The sequence below is a fragment of the Elephantulus edwardii genome, unplaced genomic scaffold (genome assembly GCF_000299155.1).
Source record: "Elephantulus edwardii isolate Elephantulus edwardi_28Jun2011 unplaced genomic scaffold, EleEdw1.0 scaffold00185, whole genome shotgun sequence".
Lineage (NCBI taxonomy): Eukaryota > Metazoa > Chordata > Mammalia > Macroscelidea > Macroscelididae > Elephantulus > Elephantulus edwardii.
Genome location: NW_006399935.1, coordinates 4,959,073 through 4,970,867, shown reverse-complemented (window position 1 = coordinate 4,970,867; position 11,795 = coordinate 4,959,073). Strand labels below are relative to the sequence as shown.

The window sequence follows — 11,795 nt, the reverse complement described above, 5'->3', positions numbered from 1 at the left end:
TCCTGCTCCCCGTGGGGTCCTGTGCCTTTAGCCTCCTGCTCCACCTGGGGTCCCGCCCCTTCAGTGTCCTGCTCCACGTGGGGTCCCGGCCCTTCAGCCTCCTGCTCCCCGTGGGGTCCCGCCCCTTCAGTGTCCTGCTCCACGTGGGGTCCCGCCCCTTCAGTGTCCTGCTCCCCGTGGGGTCCTGCTGCTGCTCCCCATCTCCCTCTAGCTGAGGTGGAGCATGTCCTCTCTACCCAGTGATAGGTGCCACTGCATTACTATTTCCTAAGTTGTCAGTAGAAGTGTCACTGCTGATCCCTAAGCCGTGTGTCGGTGGTTCGAATCCACCAGTGCCTGCGGGAGAAGGACTGGTGCTCTCCTCCCGTGTGGCCTGTCCCCTCGGGAACCTGCTGGGAAGTCAGTGGACAGCAGTGAGCTTTTCAGTTTCCCAGAGGCCAGGAGGAGAGTTGGGGGTGCACAGCCGGAGACCTCGGCCTCCTGGCCTCCCACACTGCCTGCCCTTTGTCGCGGACGCACCTCTGCCCAGGCATGGGGTTAGTGGACATCTTGGAAGTTGCCGTTGAATCTGCTGCCCTTCGTGGAGACCCTGTGGGTGCCACAGAGCCTCCCCCACTGGCCTTCCTCCCCAGGTGCCTGCTGGCAGCCTTGAAACCCCAGCCTTTTGGCTGACAGCCGAGTGCATGAGCTAGTTGCACCCCCAGGAGCCCTCTCAGAAGATAGGGCGTTCAGTCCTGCCCCATAGGGTTCAGTGACTTCCCAGAATTCCGCTCACTTGCTCAGGAAAGGCTGCAGGGGGTGAACATGTGGGCGGCAGGTGGCCACGGGGTGGCCCGGCCACTGCTGTCCTTTGCCTCTCACCTTAGCCCTGTTCTCCCCTCAAGGAGGCTGAGTTTCCAGAAGAGCTGGGGAGAAAGCAGGGAGAGTTGATTGCCAGCTTGGGGTCGTTTCACACTTGTGGGGGGGACTTCACCAGGAAGACCATTGTCAGGATGGGTGGGACATGTTTGCCATTAATATGGAAAATGAATAGCTGGCTCTAAACGGACTCCCGGGGAGTGCGTGGAGCCCGCCGAGAGCACATTAAAGTGTCGGCACGCCATTGGTGCTAATCACGTCAAATGTGTGCCTTTATTAGAGCCGTAATGAGAGCCACTTAAACTGCGCATTAAGAAGACGAACTGCAGAGAGGCTGGCGGCCGGCGGCCCTCGGAACTAATTGAAATGCTTTTAGCGCGGAGGGAACTTGCTCGTCCAGGAATCTCTGGCACTTGCCCGCAGCCACCGGCGTGTCCTTGCTCGGGTGCTGCGGCAGCTGGACAGCGGCTGGGCTGCACCACCGTGTTGACCAGTGCCGCACACGCTCGGTCTCCTGGCAACCTAGACACCGGGCCCTGGGTCTGAGATGCGTTCTGGAACATTCCTTGAGCAAGGAAGGGATGTGTGTGCAGCGTACAGCCTGCGGAGCTGAGGGTAGACAGCTTTGCTTTGAGCCGTCAGGGGAGATTGGTGCCCAGTGTGATAAGTAAATAGTGCCCTTTATCTTGAGGAAATGCTGGCCGGGGAGACCAGCACCCTGTGTTTTAAAAGGGAGACTGGCACCCCATTTTCCTACAAAATCAGCAATACAGGCATTCAAGGTTTCACAAAGGCCAGCAAGCAGAGGGGGTGAACTGGGCTTCCGTCTGAGTCTGTCTGGTGCAGGTCCCCCTTTAGCCTCTGCTTCCTGGTGGCTTCGTCCATCAGAGGATTGGTGTCCCCTGTCCTCACGGGGCATTGGCTCAGAGTGGGTAGGCAGGTGCTGGCTGAGTCTTCCTGGCTCTGGGACCACGCTTTGCCCCTAAGGGTCGTTCCTTGCCCCCATGTGACGCTTTCCTCATCTCCTCATGGGGGAGGGTGGGCGGAGGCGGAGGGACTGAGCTCAGCTCTGAGCCTGTCTCCCCTGCTGGCCCTGCAGGGGTCGGGGAAGGAAGGAGGCAGGAGGGCCACACTGCTGATGTCCTGCTGCTGGGAAATTGCAGGCTTGTTTCCTGTAACCAGAAAACCGGGCAGCTCGGCTCTGCAGAGGGGAGCTGCTCACGCCGCCCAGGCCTCACGCTGCCTGCCATTCCTTCCGGGCAGTCTGTGATCCCCTTAGGACAAGTGTGGACACAGAGCTCAGGCCCCGGTGTTGACCAGTGTCCCAGGAGCTCCTGGCCTGGCCTGGGTCAGCCCAGCCACACCTCTGTCTTTACCTGCTGGTGGCCGTGGTCACTGTGTAGCCTGGTCTGCACCCACCACCCACTATAGGGGCCCTGATCTCCCTCTTCACCCTGCCTGCCCGTAGTCCCTGGCATTGCTCTGCCGTGTCTCACTCTTGTCAGTTCTTTCTGGAGAAATGAGCTTGTGGCCGTGGAACAGGGTGACCGTGAATGGGAGCCACCCCTCGTTGACTGTGTTCACACACTCTGGTTCTAGAACGTCCTCCCTGTGCAGTGCTCACCTGCTGGCTCCAGGGCTGTGGAGGTGGTGCTGGTGTCTCTCCTGGGCTTCGGGGTCACCGAGCTGGGGGCCTCTGCTCCTCTCCATCCCGCCTTCTCCCTGTGTGGCTGCCTCGCCCCTGCCCTGAGCACTCAGGATTCTCTTTTGGGGGGTTTCACCCTTAGACTTGGCCTCTCAGGTTGGTGCAGAGACCAGCTGAGTGTGGGGAGGAGGTTGGACTTCCTGTCCTTCCCTCAGAACTGTGGACAGTGGGGCTTGAGACCTGGCCGTGGGCTTTGAGGCGCCTGGCTACTCTTTATGGCCCTCTGTGGAAAGCAGGACCTGCTGTGCTGGCCCCCTGGGGTCTCGGTCCTCCACGCTGCGCGCCTAACACCCATCTCTCTGCACTAGGCTTCTTCCCCGGGAGCTCCCAGGGCTGCGACGCCTTCCTGCGCCACAAGATGACCCTCATCTCGCCCATCATCCTCAAGAAGTATGGCATCCCCTTCAGCCGGGTACGTCGCGTCCACGCGCCCCTGCCTGTGCAGGGAGGTTCGTGGGGCTCGGGAGAAGGTTCTAGAACAGTGGCAGGCCGAAGAAGGGCTTGCAGTTAGCCCTGAACTTCTCATGGGCAAGAGGGCTGAGAGGAGAGAGAGGAGTTGGAGGCAGGCGCGTTTCCCCTTCTCTGTTGTCTCCTGCCTGGTCTGGTCTGCAGGGTGCCCCTGTGCGGGTCCCCCGATAGGTAGTGGGTGCAGGTTGGAATGGGGGTGGTAGAGTGAGGGGCACAGTAGGCACTTGACAGTGGAGGTGCCAGGCTCACCCCTCAGGGGCTGGCCCTTGCAGTCTGGGAGCAAGGACGCTGTGTCAGCTGGCCACCTGCAGCCCCTCAGCAGTTCTGGGCTGGAAATGGCGCCTTCCGGATGCTGCTGCTCCCTTGTCTGGATTCCTTCTCAGGAAAACTTGGGGAGGACTCTTCTGCCTTCTGGGGTGGACACCTGGTGCCTTGGACCCACACCCTCAGGCTGGCTGGGTGCTGGCCGAGGTGGTCACCTGGTGCCCCGGGCCTGTGCCCTCGGGCTGGCTGGGTGCTGGCCGAGGTGGTCACCTGGTGCCCCGGGCCTGTGCCCTCAGGCTGGCTGGGTGCTGGCTGAGGCCATGCAGAGGGACCTCCACATCCTCAGAGCAAGCGAGCACCTGCTTAGAAATGAAATACCGAGCTCCCCTCAGCGTGGAGACTGTGAACTCATCCAATTTCCTGCTCCAGGGGCTGCTTCTCTTGTCCTCGCGGAAGGCATGGTGGATGAAATCTGGTTTGCAGGCGCCTGTAGGGCCTTCCTGCGCCAACGGTGGCAGGACAGGGCTGGCCCTGGCCACAGCCTTTGCCCCTGCCCTGCAGACAGTCCTGGGACTAGGTGGACAAGCCCAAAGCTGAGTGTGATCAAGGGCCAGGTGACACCACAGGTCTTACAGCCTGTGTTCCCCGACTCCAGGTGTGTTTAGGCCACGTCCCTCCAGAAAGGCTTGGCCTGGGACAAGCTTTCCCGAGGCCAGGAGGGCGGGGGAGCGGAGGGCCCTCCAGGGAGAGTTTTGAAGGGTTCCCGGAAGAGCAATTTGTCAGGAGCTGGAGCGAGCTGTGATCAGATCCCCCGCTCCTCACTGAAGAGTGTCAGCAGCTCGGAAATTGCTTCTGACATTTCAATCTCGGCGCCTGCAGCGGCCGGATGCGCTCCTGTCTGGGCCCAGGCTGGCTGCTCTCAGATGCAGCTTCCCGCTCCCCCAGCTCCTGGGCTGAAGGGGGTTCCTCCCTTACCAGGACGTGGCAGCAGAGCTGGCCCTGCTCGCAAGAGGGGCAAGTGCTGGCCTTCCGGGCAGTCTGCCGAGGCCTTTCTAGAATGCTGGTTCCGTGGGAGGCAGAACCATGGCGGGTGCCCCTTCCTCCCTGGTCAGTGACAGTGAGCAGAGGCCACAGGCATCCGAGAGAGGTCACCCCAGCAGTGACCGCCAGGCAGGGCTCCCTCACCCCACTCCCTGTGGTGACCAGCAGTGACAGGCAGATGGGCCTCACTCGCCCCCAGGTCCTGTGGTGACCAGCAGAGACCGCCAGACAGGGCTCACTCACCCCCGGCCCTGTAGTGACCAGCAGTGACCACCAGACAGGGCTCACTCACCCCCACACTGCCAGGCCCTGTGGTGACCGAATGGCATCTTGTCCCCTGTGACTGGGGCTGGACGAGTCTCTCTGAGCCGCCAGCCGCTGGCGTTCTCTGGACCCTCCAGGCTTGAGATACGAGGGTCCCTCATCTGAATTCCCAGTAGCCTTCAAAGGAGTGACTATCTACACTCCACTTATAAATCTCTGTAATGGTATTTACTCCTCGAAGGGAAAGCAGATCAATAGCTGAGCTTTTTAATAATTAAAAGTGTGTATTTCTGTAATCTGCCATTGACTTCCCCATTTATTGTGTGAGAGCTTCCAAGGCCTGAGGCAGCGTTCCGGGCCCTCCCTGCCGGCAGCCGACACCCCCGCTCCACTCGCCCAGCTGTGCGGTCTATCCATCATCCCGCGCTTTCTAATTTATTGTCGGGATAACGGTGACAGTGGTGACACGGGGGACAGACCCCGTGGGCTGGCAATGAAGACGCCAGCATGTACGTTTCCTGACAGCAACATAATCTTCCTGTCGTCTGATGGAGTGCATCTTCTTTTCCGGCCTTGATTTACGGACAGGCCATTCACGAAGGGGCCACCCGACCTGATGCTGCCCCTACCCCGTTCCCGGCCACCACCCACCTCACAGACCAGGGAACACACCACCCCCTCACAGGCCAGGGGACACACCACCCACCTCACAGGCCAGGGGCACACCACCCACCTCACAGGCCAGGGGACACACCACCCACCTCACAGGCCAGGGGACACACCACCCACCTCACAGGCCCAGGGACACACCACCCCCTCACAGGCCCAGGGACACACCACCCCCTCACAGGCCCAGGGGACACACCACCCACCTCACAGGCCCAGGGGCACACCACCCACCTCACAGGCCCAGGGGCACACCACCCCCTCACAGGCCAGGGGACACACCACCCACCTCACAGGCCCAGGGGCACACCACCCACCTCACAGACCAGGGGACACACCACCCCCTCACAGGCCAGGGGACACACCACCCACCTCACAGGCCCAGGGGCACACCACCCACCTCACAGGCCAGGGAACACACCACCCACCTCACAGACCAGGGGACACACTACCCACCTCACAGGCCCAGGGGCACACCACCCACCTCACAGACCAGGGGACACACCACCCACCTCACAGGCCCGGGGGCACACCACCCACCTCACAGGCCAGGGGACACACCACCCACCTCACAGGCCAGGGGACACACCACCCACCTCACAGGCCAGGGGACACACCACCCACCTCACAGGCCAGGGGAAACACCACCTACCTCACAGACCAGGGGACACACCACCCACCTCACAGGCCCAGGGGCATCGGTGTGGAGTTTGAAGCTTGACGTCATGGGGATCCTGCTGCCTTCCACAGGCCCCAAGATGCCTCCAGACTTAAGCTTGGTCCCCACCCTGTGTCCGGCTGAGCATGTGGGCCCTGCTGACCAATGGGGCCAACCAACTTGGAGGTGGGCTAGGATGGGCTTCCAGGGTCAGCTCAGGTGGGGTAAGAAAACCAGTCATGATGTGTTTCTGAAAAAAAAATCTCACCTCTTCAGTTCAATTGGGACACCGTGCCCACAGAGGCCATGTCCAGGGGCTGGTGGGATCGGGTGTTCCTCTCACCCCTGGCTCCTGCCTCTAACTGACTCCACCACATACACTTGTCACTTGGAAGCAAATTTGAAAACATAACTTAATGCATGCTGCCTCTCCTTGATTGGTGCAATTAATTATCGGAAAAGAAAAATCTCTCCGTGTTCTCTAGACCTGGATTTTCTCAGGCTTGTCAGTTTTGATTGATTTTTGACTCTAGCTGGTTCTTGAAGTCCCACTCCCCCACCTCCAGCTTCTGCCACCTCCTCGCTCCCTACCAAGGCGCTGTCTTCTCATCAGTTACTTAGAGAAATCCAGCCATCAGCACTTACCCATCAGGGGAGCAGAGTGGAGGAGCGGGCTGAGAACACCCCCCAGTCCACAGGGAAACGACGAACAAATGGATCAACGCGGGCTGAAGGACTTGAGTAGATACTGGCTGAATCGACGTGATGACGGCGGTCCCGTCCTCCCACAGGAATGACTGGAGCGACATCCCCAAGTGCTGACGGGGAGGGGAAGCACGCCTGTCCTGGGACGCCGCTGGCTCATGACCCAGGTGTATCGACTGGAGAAATGAGAACAAACGTCTACAAACGAGTAGATCAGAAAAGAAGTGAATCAGGGCTGTGTCCTTTCTCCGCACCTAGCCCCTGGACGGCCAAGAGAACAAACAGCCATGTCTTGGAGAAGGTTCAGCCAGAGTGCGCCTGGGAGACACAGACAAAGCTGCCTCTCACAGGTTTGTTGTGAATCGTCTCTGTTCCGGGGAGAGGGACCTCGTGCCTGGAAAGGTCAGCAAAAGAGAGGAAGACCCTCAGCTGACCAGATGGACTGACACAGTGGCCGCAGCAGTGGGTCAAGTGCGTCCGATTGGAAGGACGGCACAGGAAAGGACAGGGTTTAGGGCTGTCGCTCACAGGGTCGCTGTGAGCCGGACTTGACTCGGTGACACCCAGTAACAGCCACCCCCAGTTTGTGTGCCAGCCAAGTCACGCACGAAGCCAGGCTACGTGAAGAAGAACGTGGCATCAGGACTGGAGGGACACTTAGCAGCAGGCGACACACCCTGTGTGCACATAACATGATGGAGGGGTCGCCTTCAGGATGGATTATGCTTGAAGGTGAAGAAGGCGAAGCTTGCCACCAATAAAGAGCATCATGAGAAGCGGTCAGTGGTCTCCTCCTGCTTGGGTCAACAACCACTGCCCTGGAAACAGCAGTTAAACCACACTGCCTTTCGCAGTGGGCAGGTCGGCTGCCACGGACCTAGTTACGGTGCTAAAGAGCAAGGATGTCACTTTGAGAACTAAGGCGCACCTGACCCAAAGCAGCTTTTTCAATTATATAGTATTTTCATTACTCAGTAGTGTTTTCCACTTGGCTCATTTGACTATGAAAAAGGAAGACTGAAGAACCGATGCCTTTGAATCACGGTGTCTGTGCGGAATATTGGTTGTATCAGGAACTGCCCGAAGAGTGAAGATCTTGAAGAAGTGTAGCCAGAAAGTTCCTCAGAGGTGAAGATGATGAGCCTTCGTCTCATGTACTTTGTATGTCTTGTCAGGAGGGGATGGTCCCTGCAGGAGAACCTGATAAAGGGGAGGGTCAACCAAAAGGAGGGGGCCCCTGCATGAGATGGATGGGCGTGGTGGCCGCCACAGTGGGCTCAGACTCCCCGTGACCAGGAAGGCGGCCAGGATGGGGAGCGTGGTGTTCTGTTGACCAGGTCACCGGAGTCGAGTTGGCTCGATGACAGATCATGACAGCATCCACCCCAAGGTGCTGCACTGTGGTTCCTGAGTGCTCAGACCGGAGACAGGCCAAGTGTCCGTCAGCCGGAGGACTGCGGCGTAGACGAGGGTTGACCCACATGATATCCTGGGCAGAATTGTGGGTCCATCGTTCTGCCTGTCAAAGAGAGGCCCGAGCCCCTTGTCCCTGTGAAGGTGACCTGGTTTGTAAACTGGGTCTTAGTGGGTGTAATCAAGTTAGGATGGGCCCTGCTCGAGCAGGACGTGCCCTCGTGCAGTCTGAGGGAGGAGATGCGAGGACAAGCGCAGGGGCAGTGCCACAGGAGGGGCAGCGGGGGGAGGGACACAGCTCTGCCCAGCCCCTGCTGTCTGCGGCCTGCAGCTGGGAGGGGCCAGGAAGACCCTCACCTGGAGCCTTCCAGGGAGTGCACCCCCCCACCTTGATTCCCTGCTTCTGGCCTTCAGTCAGTGAGAGTAAATTTCGGGTGTCTGAAGCCCCCTCGTTTGTAGATAAAGAGCTCTGGGGGCATAGTGAATAAGGAATTGTTCTTCCAACCCAGAGGCAGGCAGTTTGAATCCACCGGCTGCTCTGTGGGAGAGATGGGCATCTCATGGGAGGATGCGCCCTCCTGGGCGAGTGGCAGCTTCTGCAAACCCACTGGGGGTCAGTCAGGAGTCATCTGCGTCTCAACAGCACACAGCCACAACGGTTTGGATGCTTTGCTGCATCTCGAAGTCCCACTCGGGACAGGGTGGCTGGCCTCTAGTACTGGCAACAGAGCCACCCGCCTGGGCTGCTGGCCACGTCCCCTCTGGAAAGCACTGGTTGACTGGCACGTGGAGTTCTCACGAGGGATGTGACCCTGGCCACTGCCAGATCCCCGGCTTGTTCATGGTCCCCAGCACCCCTGGCTCAGTCCGGAGCTGGTTGGCATCGTGTCCAGCGTCCGTCTAACCTGGAGCCTCGTCCCTCACCCTCTGACCTCTCTCCCCAGATCACACAGGAGGCCGGGGAGTTCATGATCACGTTTCCCTACGGCTACCACGCTGGATTCAACCACGGCTTCAACTGCGCAGAATCCACCAATTTTGCCACCTTGCGATGGATCGATTATGGGAAAGTGGCCACTCAGGTGAGTACCCTTGAGCTGGGTGGGGGGAATGGGGATTTTGAGGCACAGGCTGACGCACCTGCCCAGCTGCTTCAGCCAGCTGTGCTTCTGGAATCGTCGGAAGTTTGACACTGACTGCCCTGGCCAGCGGTCCGGCTCCTGCATGCGCTGCTGCGTGTTCCCGCAGCCCCTGGGGTGGCTGGGCTTCACTGTGTGGTCGGCGCTGCCTGAGGACACAGTGTTGGCCTGGAGTCCCCGGGATGGGGCTTTGCAATGGGCACCTCACTGCTGAGCGCCCTCAGCCACAGGGACACGTGGTCCCATCCCCACGAGCGGCTGCCCGCTGCCTCCTTGCACTGACCGGTTCCCGGGCCGCACCCGTACCCGCCTTCCTGCGATGTGGCGCCCCCTGGAGGCCATGTCATCTTCCCTGGACTTGCTGTGCTGGTCTCTGAGACCCGCGGTAGCCGGGAGGCTGCGTCCGAATGAATGAAGCCCGTCCTCACGCCCTCGGTGCTTCCAGCCCCTTCTCCCTGAGGGTTAATGACAGAGGATGCGTGAGGCCTCGTGAAAGGAACCAGACATGTCTGCCCCCAGCTTGTGTGTCTGCCTGTGTCAGCTCTCAGGGTGTGGCCTTGGGGGGGGGGGCCCTGACAGGGGCCTGGACAGATGGACAGGGCTGTGGCTCTGAGCCCCCAGAAAGTGGGGGAACGAAGGGACCTGGAGGGGATGGGGCTCCGGGCAGGGGTGACCCGCCTACCTCACAGACGCAGTTACGGCATTGAGTGCTTGCCCTGGTTTTTTCGGTGACAGCGAACAACAGCTCCTACCCTGCACTGGGGCCGTTGGCCTGATTTCTGGGTGCTTCTCCAAGTGGCACTTGGGGTGGCCCAGTCCCTCGAGCCCTGTCCTCTTCACTGCTCGACAGTGACATTCACCGACTGCGTCGTCTTCTGTGGCTACCCAGTCCCTGCCTGCTGACCCCAGAGCGCCGACCCCGGCCGAGCTGCCAGTCAGTGGCTAGTTTGTAGAAGTCGTCCGCAGGCCCTTCTTTTGATGACCTCAGGATGGCCTTGAACCTCCAGCCTTGTGACCTAGCAGAGTAATCACGAAGGCCTAGCCTTTGAGGGAGGGTATTTGGTTTTTCCTTTATCTATGTGACTGTGGCAAAGTGTCTGCTGAGGGGTTCAGGGAGGCTGGGCGGTTGTGAACTCAGCTGTGGACTTTGCCTGCATGGTGGCCCACAGCCAAGTCCAAGCCTCCAATTGAGACGTGAGCGGCCGGGGCGAGTCCTGGGGGTGCCGTCAGAGCCGGTGCTGTTGGGCCGGCAGGGACTGCCCAGATATTAAAAGCAATTGTGGGCTCAGCCATGTGTTCACAAACAAGTGACATTTGGGAAGTGCGGCCCGAGGTTGGGCCTCCACGCTGACATTGTTGGGCGGCGTAGCGTGAAATTACTGAACAAGCGGCGTGCAGCGCAGCGAGCCAGCCAGGGGTTCAAGGCGGGCGTCCAAGTGTGGGTGCCGCTGGCTCCTGGGCTCGGCTGGACACGGCAGGCGGCTCCGTGAGCACTGGGGCGGGGGGAGGGGGCCGCTTATCACCTGCTGGCCTTTTCTTGGGGGACCCGAGAGCATGACTGTCACTCATGTCCCCTTCTGGAGGACAGCCCCGGGACACGGCGTCCAGAGGCTGGGGCAGCAGCCGTGGCGTCAGCTGTGACTCACAGACCCACGCAGAGTATAAAGACGGCAGCCTTGAATGCAGCCTCGGCCTCGCACAGTCGGATCCTTCGACCACTCCAGGCCATGGTGGTGCCTTCAGCCCAGGGGACTTGTGCGCCGGCTCTGTGTCACACAGTGTCCTGTCGGAATCCACAGGCCCGTCGCTGCGCCTGTGTGATAAGTCCTTTGACTCCTACTCCGTCACTGCCCGCCATGGCCCAGCCCCAGCGTCCTAGCAGCACTCAGGCCTCCACAGCACAGACAGGCAGGTGGTGCTGGACCTTGTTGTTGTTGTTAGGCTCCATCAAGCTGACCACAACGCATAGTGACCCTGTGAACGACAGATCCGAAGCCTGGCCTGTGCCGACCTCCCCGTCTTTGTCCCGGCCTCTTCGGACAGTCACTGCGTCAGCCCATCTCGTTGAGAACCTTCCTCTCTGTCTCTGTCCCTTTCCAACGTGATGTCCTTTTCCAAGGGCTGGCCTCTCCTGACAGCACACACACCCAGAATGTGTGAGGCCCACGTTCCTGGCCTCTGAGGGGCACTGTGTCTGCACTGCTTCCAAGACAGAGTTGCCGCTCCTCGGCCGTCCACGGGGTGTTCAGTCCTCTCGTCCAGTGCCGCAGCTCAAAGGCGGTGATTCTGGGTCTACCTTACTCAGTGTCCAACTTCAAGATGCTTAGGAAGCAATTGAAAATACCATGGCTTGTGTCAGGTACACCGTAGTCTTTAAACTAATCTCTTTGCTTCTTAAAAACCATTTGAAGAGCTCCTCGATAGTCTCTTTCCCAGCGCAGCTTGTCTTTTTTTTTTAAATTTATTATTATTTTTTTTTCGTGCAAAAACATAAAATGGTGTTTTATTTATATTTACCTTAGCACATATTTTTTAATTGTTTTCCAATCTGATAATGGTTATTAAAGGCTACAAATAATTATGCTGATGTTCAGTCTCAATGCTTCCTTGAGCA

General features: G+C 59.4%; 1 protein-coding gene across 1 annotated transcript in view; it reads left to right on the top strand.

Moving 5' to 3' along the window:
* Nucleotides 1-11,795, top strand: part of KDM4B (lysine (K)-specific demethylase 4B) — a 131,204-nt gene that overhangs the window by 51,894 nt on the left and 67,515 nt on the right. The window contains exons 6-7 of the mRNA XM_006896435.1: nucleotides 2,872-2,975; nucleotides 8,987-9,124. Of these exons, the coding sequence (XP_006896497.1) occupies nucleotides 2,872-2,975; nucleotides 8,987-9,124 (242 nt within the window). The remainder of the gene's footprint in view (nucleotides 1-2,871; nucleotides 2,976-8,986; nucleotides 9,125-11,795) is intronic.